We start from the raw sequence: 25,098 nt of genomic DNA, 5'->3' as shown, positions 1-25,098 counted from the left end.
GTGTGTGTGTGTGTGTGTATAGGAGCAATAAATCCAGTGTTTCTGTTTCCTGAAAAAATGCTGGTGTCCAGCCTATAGGTGTACACCCCTTTTCTTCTTCTGTTTTGTTGTGGACAGTTGTGATTGGACGAAGAAGGCAACACCATCAATCTGTGTGTGTGTGTGGATTTTCTCTCCATGATGCAGATCCTCCATAGTTTCTCTCCAGGGTCTCTACCACAGTGGGGGCTTAGAGAAGCTTTAGTCCCGCCCACTGAGAATTAAAACTATGTATGAAAACAAACTTTGACTTTCATCAATATCAGTAACAGCAAGCGGCGTCTGACAGACGCTTTAGTTGCATCGTTACTTTACAGAAAATATGTCCGTGTACTGCTCTGTGTGTGTGTTTCAGCAGGGTGTGAACACAGATTAAACAGCAAGCCAAACTGGTATCTGACAGCCAGGAATGTGAGCGTCTTGCTCCTCTCCCAGATTGGAGCCTATCCCAGCAGTCTTTGGGCAGGAGGTGGGATCCACCCTGGACAGGTCTCCAGTCCATCACAGGGCCGCCACAAGGAGACAAACAACCACATTCATGAAGGAAACATTTTAAAACAAGCAAACTGCAATAAAATCAGGAGAGATTCTGCTGAAACAAATCATCATAAATAAAAAGTGGATTAATAACTAAGAACTATCAAGCTTCTAATAAATGATTAGAACTAAGTTTTCCAAACCTGCGACACACTTGTGGCCTTTTGCTTTAAAGTGAGGACACCCACAGGGAGGCAGGAAGCAGTGAACTGGTCAGCATCACATCTGGATTTCTAGCAGCTGGAGGGATTTGGACCAGATGGTCTCATAGAAACCCAGATGCAGCAGAAAAAGCCCAGAGTGAAGCTTTCCTCATCACACACTGACTCTGACCTGATGCTTGTGTTGAGGACATCTGCAGGAAAACAGGAAGTAAATCTGAGAGGAGGGAAGCGTTTTTAACTGAAGCAGCAGGAAAGAAAAACATCTGAATTCATCTGCATTCGTATTTCCATGCAAGCAGGAAGGTTTTCACTGTTTCAGCAGAACTTTCAGAGGAATCCTGCTTTTATTAGAGTGAAAAGAAAGGAAGAGAAAAGCCCTTCAGGCAGGTCAGGAGGAGAGTTTGGGCTTCTCTGTGGACACCATCCACCCTTTCTAGACGTAAAACTGCAGCTGCAAACTAAAGGACTGAGACTGGAACTTGGCAGCACTAAAGTCTGCATGAAGCATCAGCAGCATTAGTGTTGGTAAAAGCAAGCAGACGGAGGAAACACATCTCCTGTACGGACGCTTCACATGAGTGCTGTTGCTCCTCCTTCATCACACCACTGAGGAAGAATCCGGTCTGACTGGATCTTTCCAGAACAAACAGCCAGACTACGTTGCTATTGGCTGAAGCTTCAAGCTGCAGATCAGTGCAGATATGTGAACGTTCCTCACAGCACAGAACACAGGAAATAAGGCGAAACGCAGCAAAACACGGGAAGTCCATGTTAAAACACACATCCTGCAATCAGACTTTGAAGTGGCTTCCAGGTGAATTTCAGCACTTCTCTGAATTTCTACAGCGTCACTTCAGATTTTATCAGGAGAAAATGAAAGATCAGGAAAAGTCTGAAGATGTGTCTCATTTCCTGATGCTTTATTGAAGATGATAGAAAACATTTCTACATTTAACAGCCACATTTCCCAGCTTATCGGGGGATCCCGAGGCGTTGCAGCTCTCTCTGACAGGGACTCTGCCAGACCTTCCCAGCAGACCCTCACAACAGGTTTGGGCCTGCCAGACCTGACGGCTTCCTCCACCATCTGAGCCAACTCACCAGCAGGTGGGGGTCAGTTGAAGCTCCGCCCCCTCTTCACCCGAGTCTCCAGGACATGCGGCCGCAAGTCTGACGATACGACTGCAAAGTGGATCATCAACCTGCAGCTGAGAGTGTCCTGCTGCCCAGTGCACATATGGACACTCGTATGCTTCAGGCAAGTTTGTTACGTCACATTTCATGTACAAGACAAGTCAAAGTGCTTCATATAAAGCATGAAAGCCCCTAACAACAGCCCCAACCCCCCCAGATCACACTGCCTGCAGCCTTCAGGGGTCTGACCCCCCAGCAGCAGGTCAGCTGCTTAGTTCCAGGTTGCTCAGGTTCAGTCTTTCATCCTCACGTCTAAGTTAAAGCAGCAGGAATGAAGTGAACTGTCAACCACTTCCTGACAAACAGGAAGCTGCACAACGCTGCTGACGTGACTGGCAGTTGCCATGGTTACCTGATGCTTTTCATTCAGAATGAAGAATTCAGAATGAAATCATCAGGAATGACAGTTTTCTCCTTTGTGTTTCCATGGAAACACGTTGAATCCCCTTTATTCAGTTCAGCTGAAGATCTGGGGGTTGGGAAGGGTTCTGATTGGACAGGAGGCCACGTGACGTCAAACTTTCCACAGGAGTGAACGTTCAGGTAGAACAGGTAAGGCAGAAGGAAAGAGGAGAACTATGTGTGCATCAGTCAGTATCTGCAGCAGACAGAATGAAGTGGTCCATCTGTCAGAGCTCTGCACAGCCGCTCAGCAAACTCTCCAATCTTTGAGGAAAAGCAGGACTGAGTCCGTCAGCGTCTGCTGTGAGTCTTTCTCCTTTTCAGCTGCTTTTGTTGCCTTAACAGGAAATAAATGATCAGAATGACAGAAACTTTATTGGTCCCAGTTAAGAAAGGAGGAAACGGTGGAGGAAACAACATGACAGAATATGAAGCAGGAAAATAAACTGGATTGTGTTTCTTATTGTTTATTGGAACTTCCTTCAGTTAAATGAAGACGAGACGGAAATAATAGTTTCTGGATTAAAAGTCGGCTTCAAACGGCAACGTTAAAAACCAGAAACCAGACCACAGATCCTGGACTCTGACCTGGTCTCTGACCTGAAACTCTGACCTGGACTCAGACCTGGACTCAGACCTGGACTCTGACCTGGACTCAGACCTGGTCTCTGACCTGGACTCTGACCTGGACTCTGACCTGGTCTCTGACCTGGACTCTGACCAGGTCTCAGACCAGGTCTCAGACCTGGACTCAGACCTGGACTCTGACCTGGTCTCAGACCTGGACTCTGACCTGGACTCTGACCTGGACTCTGACCTGGACACAGACCTGGACTCTGACCTGGACTCTGACCTGGACTCTGACCTGGACTCTGACATGGACTCTGACCTGGACTCTGACCTGGACTCTGACCTGGTCTCAGACCTGGACTCTGACCTGGACTCTGACCTGGACTCTGACCTGGACTCAGACCTGGTCTCTGACCTGGACTCTGACCTGGACTCAGACCTGGACTCAGACCTGGACTCTGACCTGGACTCAGACCTGGTCTCTGACCTGGACTCTGACCTGGACTCTGACCTGGACTCTGACCTGGACTCAGACCTGGACACAGACCTGGACTCTGACCTGGACTCTGACCTGGTCTCTGACCTGGACTCAGACCTGGACTCTGACCTGGACTCTGACCTGGACTCTGACCTGGACTCAGACCTGGACACAGACCTGGACTCTGACCTGGACTCTGACCTGGTCTCTGACCTGGACTCTGACCTGGACTCTGACCTGGACTCTGACCTGGACTCTGACCTGGACTCAGACCTGGACTCTGACCTGGTCTCTGACCTGGACTCAGACCTGGACTCTGACCTGGACTCTGACCTGGACTCAGACCTGGACACAGACCTGGACTCAGACCTGGACTCTGACCTGGACTCAGACCTGGTCTCTGACCTGGACTCTGACCTGGACTCTGACCTGGACTCTGACCTGGTCTCTGACCTGGACTCTGACCTGGACTCAGACCTGGTCTCAGACCTGGTCTCTGACCTGGACTCTGACCTGGACTCTGACCTGGACTCTGACCTGGACTCAGACCTGGACTCTGACCTGGACTCTGACCTGGTCTCAGACCTGGACTCAGACCTGGACTCAGACCTGGACTCTGACCTGGACTCTGACCTGGACTCAGACCTGGACTCTGACATGGACTCTGACCTGGTCTCTGACCTGGACTCAGACCAGAACCAGGCTGATACTTGTCCTGTTTAAATGTGAGTCCTGGGATCAAACTGGTTTCCAGTTGATGTGTAATGGATGGAGAATGCGGCTGTGGGGAGCAGCGTGAACTCTGAGCTTAGTTTTAGTTTTACAGTAACAGGAGTCGGACAGGTTTTTCAGGATTATTAAGTTCCACACTGAAACTTTTCTCCTTGATCATAATCCATCTTTCTGATATTTTACATTTAGTTTATGACAGGAAAGTAAATACTTGAACAGTTTGTCAACTAAATCCAGCTGAAAATGTCACCTGAATCTCAGGGAAATGATTCCAGACATTTTATTTCCAACATTTAATGAACAGTCAGTGTTGTGTCTGAAACATGATCAATATTTAAGCTCAATGATGAGAACATGTTTAATTGCCCCCATTTTTTTCATCTCTGCATTTCTTCATGTATGATGTTGTATTTTGTCCTTGTAATCAACACTTGTATAGAAATAACATGTCTGTGTGAGAGAACTGAAGTAGATTGGAAGAAGAAAGCTCCACTGGTCAATGTGAGTGTTTTTAAACATCCAGGCTGGGTTTCATTTAGCCGACGTTGGCTGCTGCCTTTGTCTTGTTGTGTTTGGATAGTTGATCTCTGTTTGCTGTCTGCTACATCATGGACTTGGGATTGTTCTGCATTTCTTGGCCAGATCACTCTTAAAAAAGATTTTTCTCATCTAACTGAGACTTTTATCTGCTGAAATAAAGGAGAAATGAATCAATCTGAGGCTGCACGGTGGCGCAGTGGTTAGCACTGTGGCCTCACAGCAAGAAGGTCACTGGTTCGATCCTTGGCTGGTTTGGTCAGTGGCCTTTCTGTGTGGAGTTTGCATGTTCTCCTCGTGTATGCGTGGGTTCTCTCCGGGTACTCCGGCTTCCTCCCACCACCCAAAGACATGCATGTTAGGTTAATTGGTCACTCTAAATTGCCCCTAGGAGTGTGTGTGAGCATGAGTGTGGTTGTTCGTCTCTCTGTGTGTGGCCCTGCGATGGACTGGCGAGCTGTCCAGGGTGTACCCTGCCTGTCGCCCAAAGCCGGCTGGGATAGGCTCCAGCTTCCCCGCCACCCTGAATTGGAATAAGCGGTTCAGAAAATGAATGAATGACTGAATGAATCAATCTGACTCTGAGCCAATCAGAGGAGGAGATGATGGAGAGGAGGGCTTCAGCTGAATGATGTGTGTTTCCTCTGCAGGTGGAGGTAGAAAGTGTGTGTGAGCCAATGTGTGTTTCCTCTGCAGGTGGAGGTAGAAAGTGTGTGTGAGCCAATGTGTGTTTCCTCTGCAGGTGGAGGTAGAAAGTGTGTGTGAGCCAATGTGTGTTTCCTCTGCAGGTGGAGGTAGAAAGTGTGTGTGAGCCAATGTGTGTTTCCTCTGCAGGTGGAGGTAGAAAGTGTGTGTGAGCCAATGTGTGTTTCCTCTGCAGGTGGAGGTAGAAAGTGTGTGTGAGCCAATGTGTGTTTCCTCTGCAGGTGGAGGTAGAAAGTGTGTGTGAGCCGATGTGAATCCAGCATCATGGATCAGGACAGAGAGGAGGGAGTCCCTCCCTCTAAAACCACTCAGAGGTCAGATATCCATCTCTAACACTCCATGACTCTTCTCAGAAATCACAAAAACTCACATCAGCAAACATCTGGATTCACAGGAACCAGCCTGGACCTGGACCTAAAGCCAGACCTGGACCTGGACCTGGACCTAAAGCCAGACCTGGACCTGGACCTGGACCTGAGCCCAGCTGTGTGTCCATGAAGAGCGACTGGTCGATGGATAAACGTATTGATTTCAGCTCAGACCAGCAGTGAGTATCAGAGTCCAGTGGAGGTTCTGGATCAGGTTCCAGATGAAAACCAGTTTCTGTTGAATCATTTCTGGACGTCTGAGACGAATCTGCAGCATCATGTTTGTCATGTGATGGATCTGATTTGTCCTCCAGAGTCTTCATCAAACTAAATGTTCAATTTCAGGATTCAGCTGTGAAACCATGAAACCATCTTTATTCACAGGAATCAACCTGGACCAGGACCAGAACCTAGACCTGGATCAGGACCTGGATCAGCACCCAGCTGTTTGTCCTTTAAGAGCAACAACTCGAAGGGTCTTCCTCTTGAGTTTAAATCAGATCCAGAGAGGTGAGCTGTGTGTAAATGTTGCATCAGTTTGGTTTTATTCCAGCTTGTGTTTCACATCAATAATACCAGAGTATTATTCCAGATATACGGATCTATATATTAGTCCGGATATCTTCAGTATTTCCAGGTGAAATATCCAGATAAAGCTCTTATAATAAGCAGTTTTATGGGATGTTTCCTGTGAGCTGAGAATAAGCAGGAAGACTCTGTCTCAGTGCAGGAAACAGCATCTCCAGAATTCAGCTTTCTCATCTGTGGAACGTAGAAGCAAACGTCAGTTTTTCCTCCTCACATTCTGGACCTTTCCACAAGTTCTGCACATTCCCTGAAGCTCACTTACTAAGTGACCTGCAGTCACAACAAAGCAAACTTTTACTTGGTGAAAAACTCCAACATCAAACACATTTCTACTGGGAGCTGCCCAGTCTAACCAGTCTCATCCAAGCACATCCTGGCTGTGGCTGCCTTGCTCCAGGGCACCTCAGCACAGAGAGCACATCTCTCTGATACTGATTCCATCTTCCAGACCTGTAGTGTGCAGAAACAAAGCAAAACTAGAGCGTAGGGGTCTGGACCAAGAAGGCCACCGTATCTCTACAGGACTGCTTTGAGAGCACAGACTGGGAGGTTTTCTCTCAAGGATCTGGCTTGGAGGAGCACACCTCTGCTGCTTTGGATGACATCAGCTTTTCCACAGTGGAGCTACTGCCCACTAAAACAGTCCAGATCTTCCCAAAGCAGAAAGCTGCTTTAATGAGAGTGGGAGCTTCATGATGAAGGTGAGAGAGGCTGCTTGTAGGCCAGGAGATATGCTGACCTTTATGACCTCCCAGAAGAGCCTGGCAAAGAGTGTCAGAGAGGCAAAAGGCAGGTACAGGCAGCGGACTGAGGGGGACTTTGGAAACAAGGACCCCCGGGGCATGTGGAAGGGCATCAAACCCTTCATGACTGGAAGGACAACACCAACCTGGCCAGGTATGAGAGGGACCTTCCTGACACACTTCATGCTTTGGATGTTCTGATAAACAGCATTATGGGATGGAAATGGTGGGAGCTTCCACTCCAAACAGGACAAACAGTCATTTGTCCTTCAGAAGCATCAGGTGAGATCCACACTAAGGATTAACATCAATAAAGCAACTGGACCAGATGGACTTTCAGGCTGTGTGCTGAAAACCTGTGCTGACCAGCTAGCGGGGGTCTTTACCTCCATCTTTAACCTCTCCCTGCAACAAGCTGCACTTCCCTCCTGCTTCATATCCACCACCATTATTCCTGTGTCTAAACAGCCCTCCATCACATGCCTTCATGATGATTGTCCTGTTGGCCTCATCCTGCTCATTATGAAACGCTTTGAGAGGCTCATACTGGCTCACATCAACAGCAGCATCCCTGCAGACCTGGACAGTCCTCAGTTTGCATACAGAGCAAACAGATCTACAGAGGATGCATCTCCATCACACTCCACACAGCCCAGAAGCACCTGGACCAGCAGACAGCTACATCAGGATGCTCTTTGTGGATTCCAGCTCCGCCTCCAAGACTGTAATCTCCCATAAACTGCTCCAGAAACTCATCAGCCTTGGTCTCCTCACCTCACTCTGCATATGGATCATGGACTTCCTCACCAACAGGCCACAGGGGTGTGTTCTGGGTCTGGCCCTCTTCATCCAGGACTTGAAGCCCTCCATCCATTCCTCCAACACCATAGTAAAGTCTGCAGATGATAGCACAGTGGTTGGAGGCATCAGCAACAACGATGAGACCTCCTACAGCAGGAGGTCCAGCACCTGGTCGAGTGGTGTGCAGACAACAATCTGGCTCTCAACACGACCAGAACCAAAGAGCTTCTTGTGGATTTTAGAAGGACCAGTAGGACCATTCAGCACCCACTGTTCATCAAGGGAGAGGAGCTGGAAAGACCTGAATCTGTTCAGTTTCTTGGGAGCCACATAAGCAAAGACCTAACATGGTGGATTAACAGCTCCCATCTGGTGCAGAGAGCTCAGCAAAGACTCTTCTTCCTGAGGAAGCTGAAGCAAGCCGGTCTAGCAGCTCATCTCCTCACCAACAACAGAAAGCATCCTTTGTCAGGGCTGTACTGTGTGCTATGCAAGCTGCACGCCACAAAACAGATCTGTCCCGTGTGGTGAAGGCAGCACAGAGGATCATAGGAGCTGCACTCTGACCACAGAGGACGGCATGGTCCATCTTCAGAGACAAGACCCACCCTGCACACACTCACTTTGTTCCCCTTCCATCAAGGAAAAGATTTAGACATTTAAAACCCACAACCTCCAGATTGGCAAACAGCTTTTCCCCACAGAGCTGTTTCCTCCATCAAGCCTCTCCCCCCTCACTCCCCCACTCTCCCTCTTCATCCTCACTGAACTGCCAACATCATACTTGATCTGCTCCGTCTTCCTCTGGCCCACCTCAGCTTTTATTCCTCTCTTTTATTCTGATTTTCATTCTTCTATTGCTGTGTTTTACATTTAATGTCCATTTCATTCAATATGCATGTTGCTGTTTTTATTGCCGAGTGCCAACAAAATGCTGTTGCCATGGTGACGTTGATGCAATGACAATAAAGGTCCTGATGTCCTTACAGAGTGGAGCAGCAGAGCTCAGAGCTTCCCAGTGGTCAGTCTGCCCAGCAGCATCAGACACAGCTGGACTCCATATTTCTGGTGTGTACATGTACAACAACTACTTCTCCATCTCTTCTGTTCACACTCATCTCCACGCTGCACTTTGTAGACCAGTGGATTGTCAGCGTGTCCAACATGGATCTGATGTTTGGCTCCATGCTTTCAGTCTGACTGTGTCCTTCATGTGGTTTTCTCTTCCAGCTGCTGGAGGACAACATCATCACTTTTGTGAAGAAGGAGCTGAAGAAGATCCAGAAGCTTCTGAGTCCAGATTACCCAGAATGCTCAGTGTTGGAGGGTGAGGATGAAGAGCAGAGGAAGAGCAGCAGAGAGGCATTAGTGAAGATCACAGTGGACTTCCTGAGGAGAATGAAGCAGGAGGAGCTGGCTGAGCGTCTGCAGAGCAGTAAGAGGATTTCTCTAAAGATTGAAGCTGCTGATAAATGAAACATTTACTGACGTCTCAACACGTGGAACATCACATGTTCACATCCTCCTTCTTCAGAGGCTTGAAATCTTTACTGACTCGTCTGATTTCTGCTTTTCATTCAGAACTTCTGGCTTCAGTTTGTGGCCGGAAACTAAAATCTTCTCTGAAGAAGAAGTTCCAGTGTGTGTTTGAGGGGATCGCTAAAGCAGGAAAGCAAACCCTTCTGAATGAGATCTACACAGAGCTCCACATCACAGAGGGAGGGGCTGCAGAGGTCAGTGATGAACATGAGGTCAGACAGATTGAAGCAGCATCCAGGAAAGCAGACAGACCAGAAACAACCATCAGACTAGAAGACATCTTTAAACCCCCACCTGGAAGAGATGAACCAATCAGAACAGTGATGACAAAGGGAGTGGCTGGCATCGGGAAAACTGTCTTAACACAGAAGTTCACTCTGGACTGGGCTGAAGACGAAGCCAACCAGGACATCCAGTTGACATTTCCACTGACTTTCAGAGAGCTGAATGTGCTGAAAGAGAGAAAGTTCAGCTTGGTGGGACTTGTTCATCACTTCTTTACTGAAACTAAAGAAGCAGGAATCTGCAGCTTTGAAGACTTCCAGGTCGTCTTCATCTTTGACGGTCTGGATGAGTGTCGACTTCCTCTGGACTTCCACAACAATGAGATCCTGACTGATGTTACAGAGTCCACCTCAGTGGATGTGCTGCTGACTAACCTCATCAGGGGGAAACTGCTTCCATCTGCTCGCCTCTGGATAACCACACGACCTGCAGCAGCCAATCAGATCCCTCCTGACTGTGTTGGCATGGCGACAGAGGTCAGAGGGTTCACTGACCCACAGAAGGAGGAGTACTTCAGGAAGAGGTTCAGAGATGAGGAGCAGGCCAGCAGGATCATCTCCCACATGAAGACATCACGAAGCCTCCACATCATGTGCCACATCCCGGTCTTCTGCTGGATCCTTGCTACAGTTCTGGAGGATGAGCTGAAAACCAGAGAGGGAGGAGAGCTGCCCAAGACCCTGACTGAGATGTACACCCGCTTCCTGCTGGTTCAGACCAAAGTCAAGAAGGTCAAGTATGATGGAGGAGCTGAGACAGATCCAGTCTGGAGTCCAGAGAGCAGGAAGATGATAAAGTCTCTGGGAAAACTGGCTTTTGATCAGCTGCAGAAAGGAAACCTGATCTTCTATGAAGAAGACCTGAAAGAGTGTGGCATCGATATCACAGAAGCCTCGGTGTACTCAGGAGTGTTCACACAGATCTTTAAAGAGGAGAAAGGACTGTACCAGCAGGAAGAGAAGGTGTTCAGCTTCGTCCATCTAAGTGTTCAGGAGTTTCTGGCTGCTCTTCATGTCCGTCGGACCTTCATCAAGTCTGGAGTCAATCTGTTCAGACAGAAGAGGTTTACATTATTCAGAGATGATGTAAAAGATCTCCATCAGAGTGCTGTAGACGAGGCCTTACAGAGTCCAAATGGACACCTGGACTTGTTCCTCCGCTTCCTCCTGGGTCTTTCACTGGAGACCAATCAGAGACTCCTACGAGGCCTGATGACACAGACAGGAAGGAGCTCACAGACCAATCAGGAAACAGTTCAGTACATCAAGAAGAAGATCAGTGAGAATGTGTCTGCAGAGAGAAGCATCAATCTGTTCCACTGTCTGAATGAACTGAATGATGGTTCTCTAGTGGAGGAGGTCCAACAGTCCCTGAGATCAGGACGTCTCTCCACAGATAAACTGTCTCCTGCTCAGTGGTCAGCTCTGAGCTTCATCTTACTGTCATCAGAAGAAGATCTGGATGTGTTTGACCTGCAGAAATACTCTCCTTCAGAGGAGGTTCTTCTGAGGCTGCTGCCAGTGGTCAAAGCCTCCAACAAAGCTCTGTAAGTACATATATAGCAGGATGTGGAGAAACATACTGATGCTGCTTTTAATGGACATCATGGAACACATTACTGCTGGTCTATTTCCTCTCCAGACTGAGCAGCTGTTCCCTCTCAGATGGAGGATGTTCAGCTCTGTCCTCAGTTCTCAGCTCCCAGTCCTCCAGACTGAAGGAACTGGACCTGGACCTGAGCATCCAGGACTCAGGAATGAAGAAGCTGTGTGATGGTCTGCAGAGTCCACATTGTAACCTGGAACGTCTCAGGTCAGTTTCTCTGCTGCTCTCATGGTTTTCTCTGTGATGCAACAATCTGGAACATTTTCTAAACTACTTTGAAATATTGTGAATGAAATATGTGCAGAGTAACACATCATGCAACATGAAAGAAACATTTGTTTTATTTAGGACTTAAAGGAATAAATGAGCCTTTAGTTAAATACAGATGTTCTACTTTATCTTCAGCTTTGGGTGAACCATGGCTCTGGTCCTGCTGCTTTATCACCTTGTTTCCATCTAGTGTTGCAGTCAGATAGTAAACAGAATGACCTCCAATGGTTTAGTCCAGGTTATTTTCCTTTTCCCTGATGGAAAACATGATGGAGTAAAGGAAAGGTGGTGGGATAAATTCAGAGGGAACCAAGAAAATATTCCAGCGTTGCATCGAGAATCCGACCACAATGACCCTCATCTGTGATTTTAGTCTGAAGCTCTTTAACGCAGATAAAAACCCATCAAATAAAACAGAAGAAAGTAGCGAAACAACATAAAGTATCATTTCAATAGAATATAGCAGAGAAGAATGTTTTAGTTACATGAAAACTGAAAATACTGAACATGGAAACAGGTGAGATCATATCTATCTGTATATAATTATAACTTTACACGTGTGGTTGTTGTGAAACCAGCTGTACCTTTATACACTTTATCATTCCATGGTAAACTGAAGATGTATTATTGATTATTGATCAAATGAAAAATGTTTGCTGATTGTGAGATATTTGTAGCTGATGGGAGAAATTTGCACAATTTTGACAAAAAACTTGACTCAGTCCAATAAAACCTTCTGGATAAAGTAAAAACAGTGAAACTTTTCACAGCTCCTCATTAGAAGTTCAGCAGATATTCTGCCTTTACAGAACTTTTTTTCTTTTTTAAAGGAATGTATCTTAGTTGTTCCTTAACATTAAATGTGGCAGAAATTTAACACAAATATTTTGTTCAATTCCTTCTCTTCAGACTGACTGGACGTTCCCTCTCAGATGGAGGATGTTCAGCTCTGTCCTCAGTTCTCAGCTCCCAGTCCTCCAGACTGAAGGAACTGGACCTGAACATCAAGGACTTGGAAATGAAGCAGCTGTCTGTTGGTCTGCAGAGTCCACATTGTAACCTGGAAACTCTCAGGTTGGTTTTACTTCTTCAGCTTCATAAAGTCTTTGTGATCCAATAGTTTCAGTGTGCCAAGAGCATCATCATTCCTTTGTTTGTTATCAGCAGGCTGAAGCGGATGATGAATGAACACAACATTTGATAAGTTTGTAAAGTATTTTGGATCATCATCAACCAATATGATAACAGAAAATACAATACTGACAACACATGAAGTTGAGTTGAAACCAAGAGCACATTGTGATGGCCTGCCATCTTAGTTTGTTTGTATTAGGTGTGATTAGGAGAGAATGTAATGCACCTGCAGAGGTGGGAGTGGCTTAACTTATAAAGCCTGCTTTTGCCAGACTCACTCCCTGGGTTTTTTCCTCTGGCTGGGCAGCATTTCTCCCCCCATCACGGTAATTATAATTTGTTCAGCTTTGGGTTGCATTTTTGTACAACATTGCACACATGGTCACACAACCATTCACAGCATTTCAATACTGATATTTTACACACTCAGACCCCATTATGAGTTTGTTTTGAATAAGTTCTGTAAATAAAGAGAATGGGAATAGTTCATCCTATATTTGACTCCCTCTTTTGTTACCACTGTGAGCCAAGTTGGTAACAACATGTTAAGTACATTCCAAACAAAGCATTTTTCCCAACTAAATGACAAAACCTTTGGTTGGCTTATATCTGACTTTTATAACTATTTATGAACACATTTAAACAGAAGAAATGGACTATGTTTTACTGTGATTAACAATATTTAATGCATTTTAATAATGGTTTTAACATATTTATATTTTAGTCTTTTGGGTCTGTAATGAAATTTTAGACCGGGCTACACTTGTAATGACTCTTTCCATGGGGCAGGAGAATCCACAACTCACTTTAAGTGGGGTATTGTCAGGGGGAGAATATCTGGAGGCATGGCAATGCTATGGAGAAAAACGCTTGATAAAGTATTAAAGTTGTCAGAATGGGCCTTGATTGGTGTAGTGGCATACACTTTACATGTACCAATAATGAATTTATTTTGCTAAATGTATACACTCCCTATGAATGCCAGCAGAATGAAGATGAATATTTGAATAAGCTTGTTTTCTTTTTTTTTAATTCATACATTAAAAGTAGTGCTTCCCATTATAAATGTGGAACAAGTAACTGTATTGACTAACAACGATGGTCTTATGAACAAAGGGAAGCTTGAATGGTCAGCTCTGTCTGAGGAAGACCTTACAACTTATATTAACACAAACTATTAAACAGCATCAGTTTGCCATATGAGGCATTTAGATGCACTGATGTAAATTCCACTAACATGGCCCATTAAAGAGATGTCTATTCACTGTATGATGATATTGGAAAAGATGTAGTTGAATGTGGAAAACCCTTTCACATAAACAGAACAAAGAAAAATCGTATGCTGCCTACATGGAAGAGGTATGTTGTGTTTTATGAGCAGGCCCGGCAAGCCACTACAGAGAGGGCTTTGGTTGGTAGACCCCGGCAAGGCGCTGTCTATGAAAACAAAATGCTAACGAATACGAGGTACAAATATGCAGTCTGGTTCATCTGTCGAAATGAACAGAGTATGAGGTCAGATTTACTGGCTGGAAAACTGTTCACTAATAATGTCATTGACTTCTGGGAAAGAAATAAGAGTTCTCAACAGTAACAAGGCATCCCTGCCCTGTACTATAGATGGTATTACTGGAACTGATCAGATATTTGAATGCTGGCATCAGCACTACAGTGCCCCGTTTAATTGTATTCAAAGTGAGCAGGTTATTGACAGAAATATTGAAGAAAATGATTTATTATAGCACATGCTGCCGGACAACAAACCATGCGGTGAAGATGGTGTGTATGCTGAGCACCTGAAACATGCCAGTATTAGACTCTCTCCTCTCCTGGCTCTCTGCTTTACCAGCTGTATGGCACATACATGAACTCCGGTAGTTCTTTCGCGGAAGTGGGGAAGCTGAAATGGGACGAGCTACAGATCGGTTTCCACTCTGTTCTGTAGTTTTCCTCTTACAGCAACAAATGTTATGTAATTTGTAATATTGGTAACTATGTTCTTCCTTTTCCCTGTGAGATGATTCACTCTTCAGTTTTGTTCCAAGAGCATTCCAGGGAGGACTATCAGTGGTAGAATTATTGTTCGGTTCAGTGTTCTCTGTTTCTTCCCAGTCATGTTTGTGCTAATTAGCTGCATGTTAGCAAGAACTTGTCCACCGGTTTTTGTCAGAGGAGGAGTTGTGTTGTTTCTACAAAATACACTCTCCTACATTCACCTCTAGCCTTTGAATCTTTGTTTCATCATCTGAAGAGGTTTGTAATAGTCATCTGTAGATACGGGAGCCATCTTGTAGCTAGTTAGCTTTAGTTAGCCTTACCTCCTGTGTAGCTGCAGATAGGGCTTCTGCTATTTGTAGGCCATGATGGCGTGGCCCTGACAATACTGTAAAAGACTTCAAATATAGTAGTATCCAGCCAAATCTAGCACAAAATATAGTCCCAGTGAGTCTCCAGGACCTGCTGTACATTAGTGTTCTTTTAGGAGATTGATGAGAATATTGGCAGAAAAATGCAGGCAGAGGGGAGAGCGATACAGCAAGTGTCTGCAAGACACAGAAGCAGGAAGTCATTTAAAGTCTTGTTTCTGCTAGGTCGAGTTTATACTGAAATATTGTATTAAAACGATAGTCTGGTTTTATTTATCTGGTTTACATGCTGCATATCATAGCTGCTCTGAGGTGTTAACCTCTGAGTTTGGCTTTGCTGTGACCACACACAGATCCGTGCACGTACACACAGGTGAATACACTTCCACGAGCACTGCATACACGTTGGAAAAAACAGTAACCGCCATAAAATCAGACACAAATATCAGAGAATATATTAATAAACCTCTACCATGGAAGTGAATTTACTCTCCAGTGAAGAGCAGCCATAGTTTATCCTGCTGTGATGTTAGGCTGAGGACTTTGTGCACATCCCAGGAACGTGCACCGCTGAACAGGCTCGATCTACCGTTGTTGCAGGAAGTTCTGACTCTTATTACAGCTAAAATTTATCCAATATTCTTTCTTTATTAATGATTAAGCAGCCTGACTTTGTTTATATTTACATCAAGTCTATTGAGCCTTTAAGTGAGAATGTAAATATCATGGTGAGTCACTACATGACACGTTTCCCCATCAGAGCTCATCTCATCTTCCAAAGTGACAGGATGTTACCATCAACCACTGGCCAAACGCCGGTGTCAGAGTCCAGGCTGCGACTACGACCGCGTCCCGCAGCCGTTCCAACAACCACAACATGTATCACATTATGTCTGAACACAATATTTTATCAACATAAAAACTCTTAAAAACTTCACATGCTTCAAGATTACATTAAGCATTTAGGACTTTAACATGTTTGGAACACAAACATGAATAAGTCATGGAAACTATATAAAATAAACATTAAAAAATTGTACAATGTCCCTATAGCCTTTTTTTTTTTTTTTTTAGTGCTGATATGTGCTTTTATTTCTAGATTAAATTTTTGTCATGTCCTGCTCTCTGGTCTTCCCAAAAAGTCTATTTCCAGTTTAGAGTTTTTCAGGAACCCAGCAGCAGGAGTTCTGATGAGCACCAGAGGGCCAGACCACATTACACTGGTTTTAAAATGGCTGCATTGGCTCCCCATATGTTTCAATGTTGATTTTAAGTTTTTATTTAGTCATTTATAAATGTCTTAATGGTCTTGGGCCTTCTTATTTATCTGACCTCCTTTTAAGATATGAGTCCTGATGGACCCTGAGGTCCTCTGGTAGCGGCCTCTTACTGGTTCCTACAGAGAGAACCAAAACCTACAGCGAGGCCTCTTTTCATCACGACGCTCCCCGTCTGTGGAACAAACTGCCAGAGAAAATCAGGGCAGCTTTTTTCAGTGTTTTAGTCACCAAAGTTTATTAATTTATGTTTAGTAATTGTTTTTCATTGGTCCTAGTCTTGATTGATCTTGATAAACTTTGATAATTCCAGTGGTTTCCACATGGGAGACTCTGCACTGGGGGCGATGCCCACTCAGTCTGCAGGGTTGTTGCCATGGTAACGGCTTCTGACTGGGCGGCCACTACATTGCAGGCTTTTGGCAGTGGTGTGGATGGGGGCCCACCCCGAGTCATAATTGTTCCAATGGCAACGCCCTCTGTGGACATGGGTGGGTGGTCCCAGGAGAGAAAGGATCCCCAGCTGTGTGCCGAGCCAGATGTTCATTTATTTCTTTATTTATTATCTGTTGGTGAAAGAGACAGGAGATATTCTTCTAGAGTTGTGTTATGCATCACAGACATGCGTTTGTGTGTGTGTGTGTGTGTGTGTGTGTGTGTGTGTGTGTGTGTGTGTGTGTGTGTGTGTGTGTGTGTGTGTGTGTGTGTGTGTGTGTGTGTGTGTGTGTAAATGGTCAAGTGTGTCCATATACTGCATTTGTAATCTTTGTTGTTTTAACAGAAGTAAAGCACATTGTGCTGCTCCAGGTATGAAAGGTGCTGTATAAATACATTTGATTTGATATGAATGGAAACTGTTGTGTTAAAACGTCCTAAATGTGACAGAAATTTAACACAAATATTTTGTTCAATTCCTTCTCTTCAGAGTGACTGGATGTTCCCTCTCAGATGGAGGATGTTCAGCTCTGTCCTCAGTTCTCAGCTCCCAGTCCTCCAGACTGAAGGAACTGGACCTGGACCTGAACATCCAGGACTCAGGAATGAAGAAGCTGTGTGATGGTCTGCAGAGTCCACATTGTAACCTGGAACGTCTCAGGTCAGTTTCTCTGCTGCTCTCATGTTTTTCTCTGTGATGCAACAATCTGGAACATTTTCTAAACTACTTTGAAATATTGTGATGAAATATGTCCAGAGTAACACATCATGCAACATGAAAGAAACATTTGTTTTATTTAGGACTTACAGCGTTGCTTCTCAAACCTTTTACAGTGTGTAATACCTGAGAAAATATCCAGGTCTCTAAGTACCATCATGACCAACCTGAACATGCAGTACTGAAGGCTTACCCTGTTAGCTATGTACACTTCACAAAGGAAGCAGGTTTACTCCTAAAATGAGGATTATTTATTGATAATCGTTGCCAGCCACACAGTACAAAATGGCAGCATTATAGCAGGCACTTAAACTCATCCTAACAAGGTGTGTGTACCAGCCTTTTTTAATTTAATTAAAGGCCGTGGGAGTGTAAACGGCATGTTTTCATGCACACTTCCAACAAAAGGCTTCATTAAAATAGAAATGATTTATTTTCCATTCATCAAAAACAAAAGAAAGTGAAACTAAACTTATAGAAACTAAAAGTTACCAAACAGATTCTGTGTTTGATTTAATTTAACAAAAGTTAATGAAAGTAATTGAAAATGGTCAAAAACCAAAACCTTCCTAACGACAAGAAACCCGACATTGTCTGCCAAATCCCTCCATAAAACAGCGACCCGCTCCCCAGACATGACAGATGTCTAACAAAGCATCCAGTCACCAGGTGAAATGTCCACATTATCCATAACTCATTCCATAATTCATTACTGGGTAACTTAACACATAATACAGTTAATAAATGAAGTTAAATAATAACTAAGTTGTTCACTTTGGGCGTCATTGGGAAATATTTCCAGAACTGCTGTCTGAGGGAGGCGAGGTGTACAGTGATGCCGTTCCTGACACACCTTGGATTAACATGTCCCTTTGGTGACATTATTTTCAGTCTTTTCTAAGGGTACCATCATTTTATCCCCATGAGTTTATTTTTCATACAAATCTGTTGAAGCCTGGTTGAAAAGCAATGTCTGACTTTCATTGGATTCATTTTATAGATTTTTTATTATTACTTTTGTCAGATTCACATTTTTTCTGTGACCATGGTGAGTTTTTCTGTTGTTGACTGAAGGGAACCAATAATGTTGTTCATGTCTGTAATTCAATACTTACTGTGTATCATAACCATATTTATTAGCTACAGTGTGAGACATCACCCAACACTCCTCCTTGTCTCCCTCTGTACCTGGATAGTACCTCATAGTACCTGACATTACATGCATAGTACCTGACAGTACCTGATAGCACAAAGATAGTTCCTGATAGTACATGGATAGTACCTGGCCATACAAAGACAGTACATGCATAGTACCTGACAGTACCTAATAATACCTGAAAGTACCTGGAGGTACCTGATAGTACGTGCATAGTACCTTGGTAGTACATAGACAGTACCTGAGGTCCAGACCTCGCTGTCCTCAGTGGTATCTACACGGCCATGACAGCCAACCAGCTCTCTTTTCCCTCTTCATCATTCCAGCTCTACAGCCTCTGTAGAGATGCTAAATAAACATCAAAACATCTCTCAACTAACCAGTTTCAGTGTTCAGCTTCAATGCAGAGTGAAATAAAGAAACTAACAGTTAAAAGAAGCCAGATAAAAGTTAAAGGTACAGGAAGCGACAGCAGCAGGATGCACACAGGTTGGTCCATGTACATTTACTGTGTGGAAAACTTTCTCCATGGTTTTCCTCTTTCTCTCCAGGCTGAGTGTGTGTGGTCTCTCAGAGAGAAGCTGTGAAGATCTGTCCTCAGTTCTCAGCTCCCAGTCCTCCAGTCTGACAGAACTGGACCTGAGTAACAACAACCTGCAGGATTCAGGAGTGAAGTTGTCTGGTGGACTGAAGAGTCCAAACTGCAAACTGGAAACTCTCAGGTCAGGATTCATCACACTGAGTGTTTACAGGAGTTTTTATTCATGACTAACATGATACCTGCAGAAGCTGTTATTGTTATTATGTGAAGCTTTCTGTGTGCTTCTGTTACACCTGTAATGACCACAGCTTAGGAATAATGTCGCAATGCTCTTTGTGCTGTTACCATGGAAACGCAATTCGCTGTTGTCAGCGGAGTGGTGTGATGGGCGGCGCCATCATCTGCTTGACTCTCTCCGTCTCTCCCCCTTGTAGGCGAAGCATCACCCCAACGGTGCCGTCAGGTCGGGTGGGGGGTGGGGGGGGGTTGGGGAGCAGCTGCACTCAAACTATGAACCGTGTTTACCAAAGCAGGACTCCAAAGTTTTATTGATGTATCAGAGAACTGATTCAGACTGGGTATAAAGTGCATTCAATGTCCCCTGTAAGAGTTGAAACGGCAGAAATCTATTTCAGCATCATCAGTCGGATAAAACTAACCTGTCTCACCATGGTCTGGAACCAGCTCACGTTCACTATTAGTGGGTAAACAATCCAACGCTTGGTGAATACTGCTTCAAAATCCGGATATAAGATGTAAAAAAGCCAGTAGCAAAAATCTCTTTCATATATATATATATATATATATATATATATATATATATATATATATATATATATATATATATATATATCTATATATCCTGCTCCTTCACAGCTTTCCTCTCCTCCTGTTTTCTTTCTTTTCTTCTTCTGCTCCTCTCCTCCTCTTCATCTTCACGACCCTAACACCTTGTAACTTGAACTATTTTTGGTTATTGCTTTTCCTCCTCTTCCTCTTTTCTTGCTCCTCTCCTCCAGTCTTTTCATTTTTATTCCATTTCGTTTATCCAGTCCACTGGATTTACTGGGAAGTCCTGTGAAAAGACCGTTCCAGTAAACCAGTTTACTGGATTTACTGGCAAGTCCTGTGAAAAGACCATTCCAGTAATCCAGTTTACTGGAGATGAATAATGGAGGGAAACAAAATGAAAGTAAATATCTACTATTTACTTACAAATAAACGGCTGGACTTTCCTGGTCAGACTGTTTTTAAAGCTTTCACCAGTCAGTCAAGCTCACCAAACATGACAACCTGCACATAATAAAACACTCATAATGTCAACATCATCCATCGTTCAGACGTGTAGGCTGGTGAGCTTTGCCTTGTTTGTAAGGGAGTAAGTCAGAGAGGAACCAAACCTGGGTAAATACTTGGTTTATAATAAAAATAATAATAATGATGTTCCAACTATCCAAGACTACATCCATAGCCTACTTACCAGGAGAGGGGCGTGTCACGTAGTCGTATTGTCTGGAGTTTCTCCTGTCTTTACGTCTATGAAATGATGTGACCAGAAACAGATTTACCTGGTCACGGCTCCTAAACATGCTCCAACCGGCAGTAAGCAGCAGGAATCCAGCAGACATGTATTGTCAGTTCTGTGTCTGGATGGAACATTGTTTTGCAGTTCCTGGCCACCGTATTGTTTCTGTATTTCTGTTTTATTAGTTTTGATTAAAATGAATTTATGGACCAGTTTAACACATTTAAAAAACAGTCAAACATGAATATCTCTATAAAGCAGGTAAAGCAGTCTGCAGTTAAACCTGCTGGTTGAACCAGGAAGTCTTTGAGTCGACGTTCAACGTTAGTTCTCATTCAATCTTCTCACATGTGTCATTTTCCTCTGGAACTTTCTCGCCAGGCTGAGTGTGTGTGGTCTCTCAGAGAGAAGCTGTGAAGATCTGTCCTCACTTCTCAGCTCCCAGTCCTCCAGTCTGACAGAACTGGACCTGAGTAACAACAACCTGCAGGATTCAGGAGTGAAGAAGTTGTCTGGTGGACTGAAGAGTCCAAACTGCAAACTGGAAACTCTCAGGTCAGGATTCATCACACTGGGTGTTTACAGGAGTTTTTATTCATGACTTACATGATACCTGCAGAAGCTGTTTGGATGAATATCTACAGTGGCCCTGAAGTGTCATTGCAGTACAAAAAACACAACACTCCACAATTAGCAGCAACACAAAGGGAACAATGTGAGACGGGTCCAGTTCTTCATTCAGCTTTACTTTCACTGCAAGTCTCTCTAAGTTTTTGTGTTTTCTGTTCAATTCAATTCAATTCAATTAAACTTTATTTATATAGCGTAAAAAAAAAATAAAAAAAAACCTAATGAAAGCCAATTCATAAAAGCCTATATAAGGAAACCAACAGATTGAGTTGGAGGTCCACCTCAATCTCCCATCCTGAGCAAGCACACTGGCGACAGTGGGAAGGAAAAAACTCTCTTTTGACAGGAAGGAAACCTCCAGCAGAACCTGGCGCAAGGACAGGCAGCCATCTGCCTCTGCTGTGTGGGGGGAAGAGGACAGAAAGACAACAGACAACAGGAACTGCTACTCCCGGCCAGGGACACCTGCTGAGACAGGAGACATACATGTTAATGATGCAACACTGTTATTGGGGGCGATAGATCGAGAGAGATAAAGAGAAAGAAGCTCAGTGTATCGGGAAATGTCACTCAGCAGTCTAAACCTATAGCAGCATAACGAAGGGATGCTAACCATCCCTAGTTATAGGACTTATCAAAAAGATAAGTCTTCAGTCTAGTCTTAAAGGTGGGGAGGGTGTCTGCTTCCCTAACACTAACTGGGAGCTTATTCCATAAGAGAGGGGCCTGATAACCAAAGGCTCTGCCTCCTGCTCGGTTCTTTGAGACTCTAAGAACCACAAGTAAGGCTGCAGTCTGCGAATGAAGTACTCCGCTTGGTATAGGATAAGTATATCTGAGTATCATCTGCATAACAATGAAAGTTTATTCCATGTTGCCTCATAATTTTGCCTAAAGGGAGCATATATAGCGTGAAGAGCACTGGTCCAAGTACAGAACCTTGAGGAACTCCATGACTTACTGTAGTTTGGGAGGAGGACTTGTCATTTCCATGAACAAACTGAAGTCTATCAGATAAATATGATTTGAACCAGATTAACGCTGTACCTGTAATTCCAACCACCTGTTCTAGTCTCTCTAACAGAATGTTATGATCGACTGTATCAAATGCAGCACTAAGATCAAGCAAGATAAGTACGGACACAAGTCCTTTGTCTGAGGCCATAAGAAGGTCATTAGTAACTTTCACCAATGCCGTCTCAGTGCTATGATGAGCTCTAAATCCTGACTGGAACTCTTCCAATAAATTATTTCTGCTTAGGTGGGCATGTAGCTGAGCTGAAACTATTTTCTCCAGAATTTTGGACATAAATGGGAGATTAGATATAGGTCTATAATTTGCTATCACCTCTGGATCCAGAGATTGCTTCTTAAGTAAAGACTTGATTGCAGCAGTTTTAAATGATTGTGGTACATATCCTGTCACTAAAGACATATTGATAAGATTTAATGGAGTTGTATCAACTAAAGCCCTGCGATGGACTGGCGAGCTGTCCAGGGTGTACCCTGCCTGTCGCCGAATGCCAGCTGGGATAGGCTCCAGCTTCCCCGCGACCCTGAATTGAATTAAGCGGTTTAGAAAATGGATGGATGGATGGATGGATGGATGGATGGTATCAACTAAAGGGAAAATGTCCTTAAAGAGGCTCGTTGGGAGAGGGTCTAAGATACAGGTGGATGGTTTAGATGAAGCTATTATTTTAGTTCATGTTTTCTGCAGCCTGTCAGGATGTCTGATCACAGAGGAAGGCTGTGCTTCTCTGGCCTCGGCTCTGACCTCTAACCCATCCCATTTGAAACATCTGGACCTGAGCTACAACCATCCAGGAGAGTCAGGAGTGAAGCTGCTGATGGCTGCACTGAAGGATCCACCCAGACTCAGGTATGGAGAGGCTGCTACAGCCACATCATGTCTGATAGAGGAGGAAGATCTGTACATGTTTCTCTGTCCTTCACTCAGTCTGTCTGTCGACTTCATGATGGACATGAGTGTCAGATGATGTCCGTTTTTATGGGAGCCATTTAACTGCAATTTAGAAAAAATTCAACAATAACACATAAAAATACAATGCAGATAAACTGTTAGAGACATTTGACAAATGATGAAAAGGGTCTATTGTGGGTCAAACATGGGGCTCAGGACCTTGTAGGGACAAGACATTACTCAGAATGGTCCTTGCAGTGTGAAATATTTCTGGGTTGGGGGCAACATTCCATCATTTAGTCTGCAAGCAGGTTTTAATGTTTGAACAACAACCTTGCAAACATGAAGCTGAGTCTCCGATGGAAAACTTTTGCTCAGGTGTAGCAGCGCTCCACCTTAACTCTTAGTTCCATCCAGTTAATAGATGTTGTGAGCAGAGTCCCGGCTGCTCTTACTGCATCAGTGTTTCCTGGAAGGACTGAGGTTCCACCTGCATGTGTTTATTACATTACATGTGATGGCTATCAGTCACACACTAATGTATAATACAAAATCTTACTTTGTCAGAAAACTTACTTCAAAGTAATCCCACCTGCCCTGTTTCCACCAGTCTGCAGACTGGAATACACATCTTCTTGTTTGGCTGCTAGCTAGGAATGCTATCAGATTAGATCCCGGTCCAATATGGTGGCTGCATTTCTCCCTCTCCAATAGCTAATACAGCGTCTACAATATATTATGTCTATGCTGCTCACAACACTGACGCCTTTTAAAGATGTCCTCTGCACCAATACACCACCACGTCCTCCAAAGCCAAGACGCTTTCATTAGCTGGACAGCATCAGTGGAGACGGTTACAGGACAAAGTGTAAAATGTGTCAGCGAGTGTTTGCATGGCGCATGGTGGGCTGTCTGACGTCACACATCATGCATCAGGAAGGCAATGCTGCAGACACGTAAGAACACAGAAGTGACCCGGTTCTGACTGATCCAGTGTGGGACATGACGTCCTTTTAGCAGAAGATGTCAGAACATGGTGGAGCTGCTGCAGGAGACTGTTGTGCTTTGATTGTTTACCATGTTGAGTTTTTACAGTTGATTAAATGATCATTTATTTAATATACAGTAGTTTTCACCCATCTAAATATTATATATGTCCATTTTAACAATAAGTCAGACTCATGGATTAACAGTTAATAAATAAATGCTGTTCAGAGAAAACTTTTCTATTTTTAAAAGAATTTTTATTTTAGTAGTTTTAAGTTCTCAGTTTGTTTGGTTTCTAGTTTAAACGTTCATTGTTGCTCCCTCCACACAAGCAGACCTGCTCTAGTTGCTTCGGCTGCTAGGGATGCACTGATACCAGTATTGGTATTGGTGCATCCCTCAATTCCAAACGTGTGTACTCATACCTGGTGTTAATAAAAGTGTACCGATACCACAACCGATACTGGTATCTGTATCGATACCAGTATCAAGCTAGTGCAGATGTGTTTGATGACATGTTCCAGACGTGTTTTAAAAGAAATAAATGCCTTCAATGTTAAAATGTGACATTTTTTGTTCCACTGAAACAGTGATCCTCACTATTAATTCAACAATAAACTCAATAAACTAAGACAAGAGGAGAATCGCCAGACCCCCCAGAAAAACAGCGTTCCCACGCTACGTATCCTACTACGTTGCCAAATCAGTAACATTCAGCTTTTTAGCAAGGAATGGTTATCCTAAATGTTGCACGGAGTAATGGCATTCTTATGCAACAGTATGTGGTGAAAATACAATAATGCCTCCAGAATGTGGGCATTTCTTTTTCATTATATATACGGAGCTAC

General features: G+C 44.1%; 2 protein-coding genes across 2 annotated transcripts in view; both read left to right on the top strand.

Annotated features, from left to right (window-relative positions):
- LOC306765684 (uncharacterized protein) overlaps positions 1-7,795 on the top strand; it is a gene marked incomplete at both ends in the record, with an annotated part of 56,882 nt that extends 49,087 nt beyond the window's left edge. The window contains 4 exons of the mRNA XM_079253168.1: positions 6,877-6,995; positions 7,070-7,211; positions 7,266-7,339; positions 7,427-7,795. Of these exons, the coding sequence (XP_079109294.1) occupies positions 6,877-6,995; positions 7,070-7,211; positions 7,266-7,339; positions 7,427-7,795 (704 nt within the window). The remainder of the gene's footprint in view (positions 1-6,876; positions 6,996-7,069; positions 7,212-7,265; positions 7,340-7,426) is intronic.
- Positions 7,796-7,850: 55 nt separating this feature from the next.
- The window catches only part of LOC306765683 (NACHT, LRR and PYD domains-containing protein 3-like), a gene marked incomplete at both ends in the record, with an annotated part of 40,739 nt that continues 23,491 nt past the window's right edge, over positions 7,851-25,098 (top strand). The window contains 10 exons of the mRNA XM_079253167.1: positions 7,851-8,017; positions 8,848-8,926; positions 9,089-9,293; positions 9,440-11,228; positions 11,324-11,494; positions 12,467-12,631; positions 17,260-17,430; positions 19,195-19,365; positions 21,091-21,264; positions 23,060-23,221. Of these exons, the coding sequence (XP_079109293.1) occupies positions 7,851-8,017; positions 8,848-8,926; positions 9,089-9,293; positions 9,440-11,228; positions 11,324-11,494; positions 12,467-12,631; positions 17,260-17,430; positions 19,195-19,365; positions 21,091-21,264; positions 23,060-23,221 (3,254 nt within the window). The remainder of the gene's footprint in view (positions 8,018-8,847; positions 8,927-9,088; positions 9,294-9,439; positions 11,229-11,323; positions 11,495-12,466; positions 12,632-17,259; positions 17,431-19,194; positions 19,366-21,090; positions 21,265-23,059; positions 23,222-25,098) is intronic.

The sequence above is a fragment of the Telmatherina bonti genome, assembly GCF_933228915.1.
Source record: "Telmatherina bonti genome assembly, chromosome: 14".
Taxonomy (NCBI): Eukaryota; Metazoa; Chordata; class Actinopteri; order Atheriniformes; family Telmatherinidae; genus Telmatherina; species Telmatherina bonti.
This window is presented reverse-complemented; position numbering and strand designations above follow the sequence as displayed.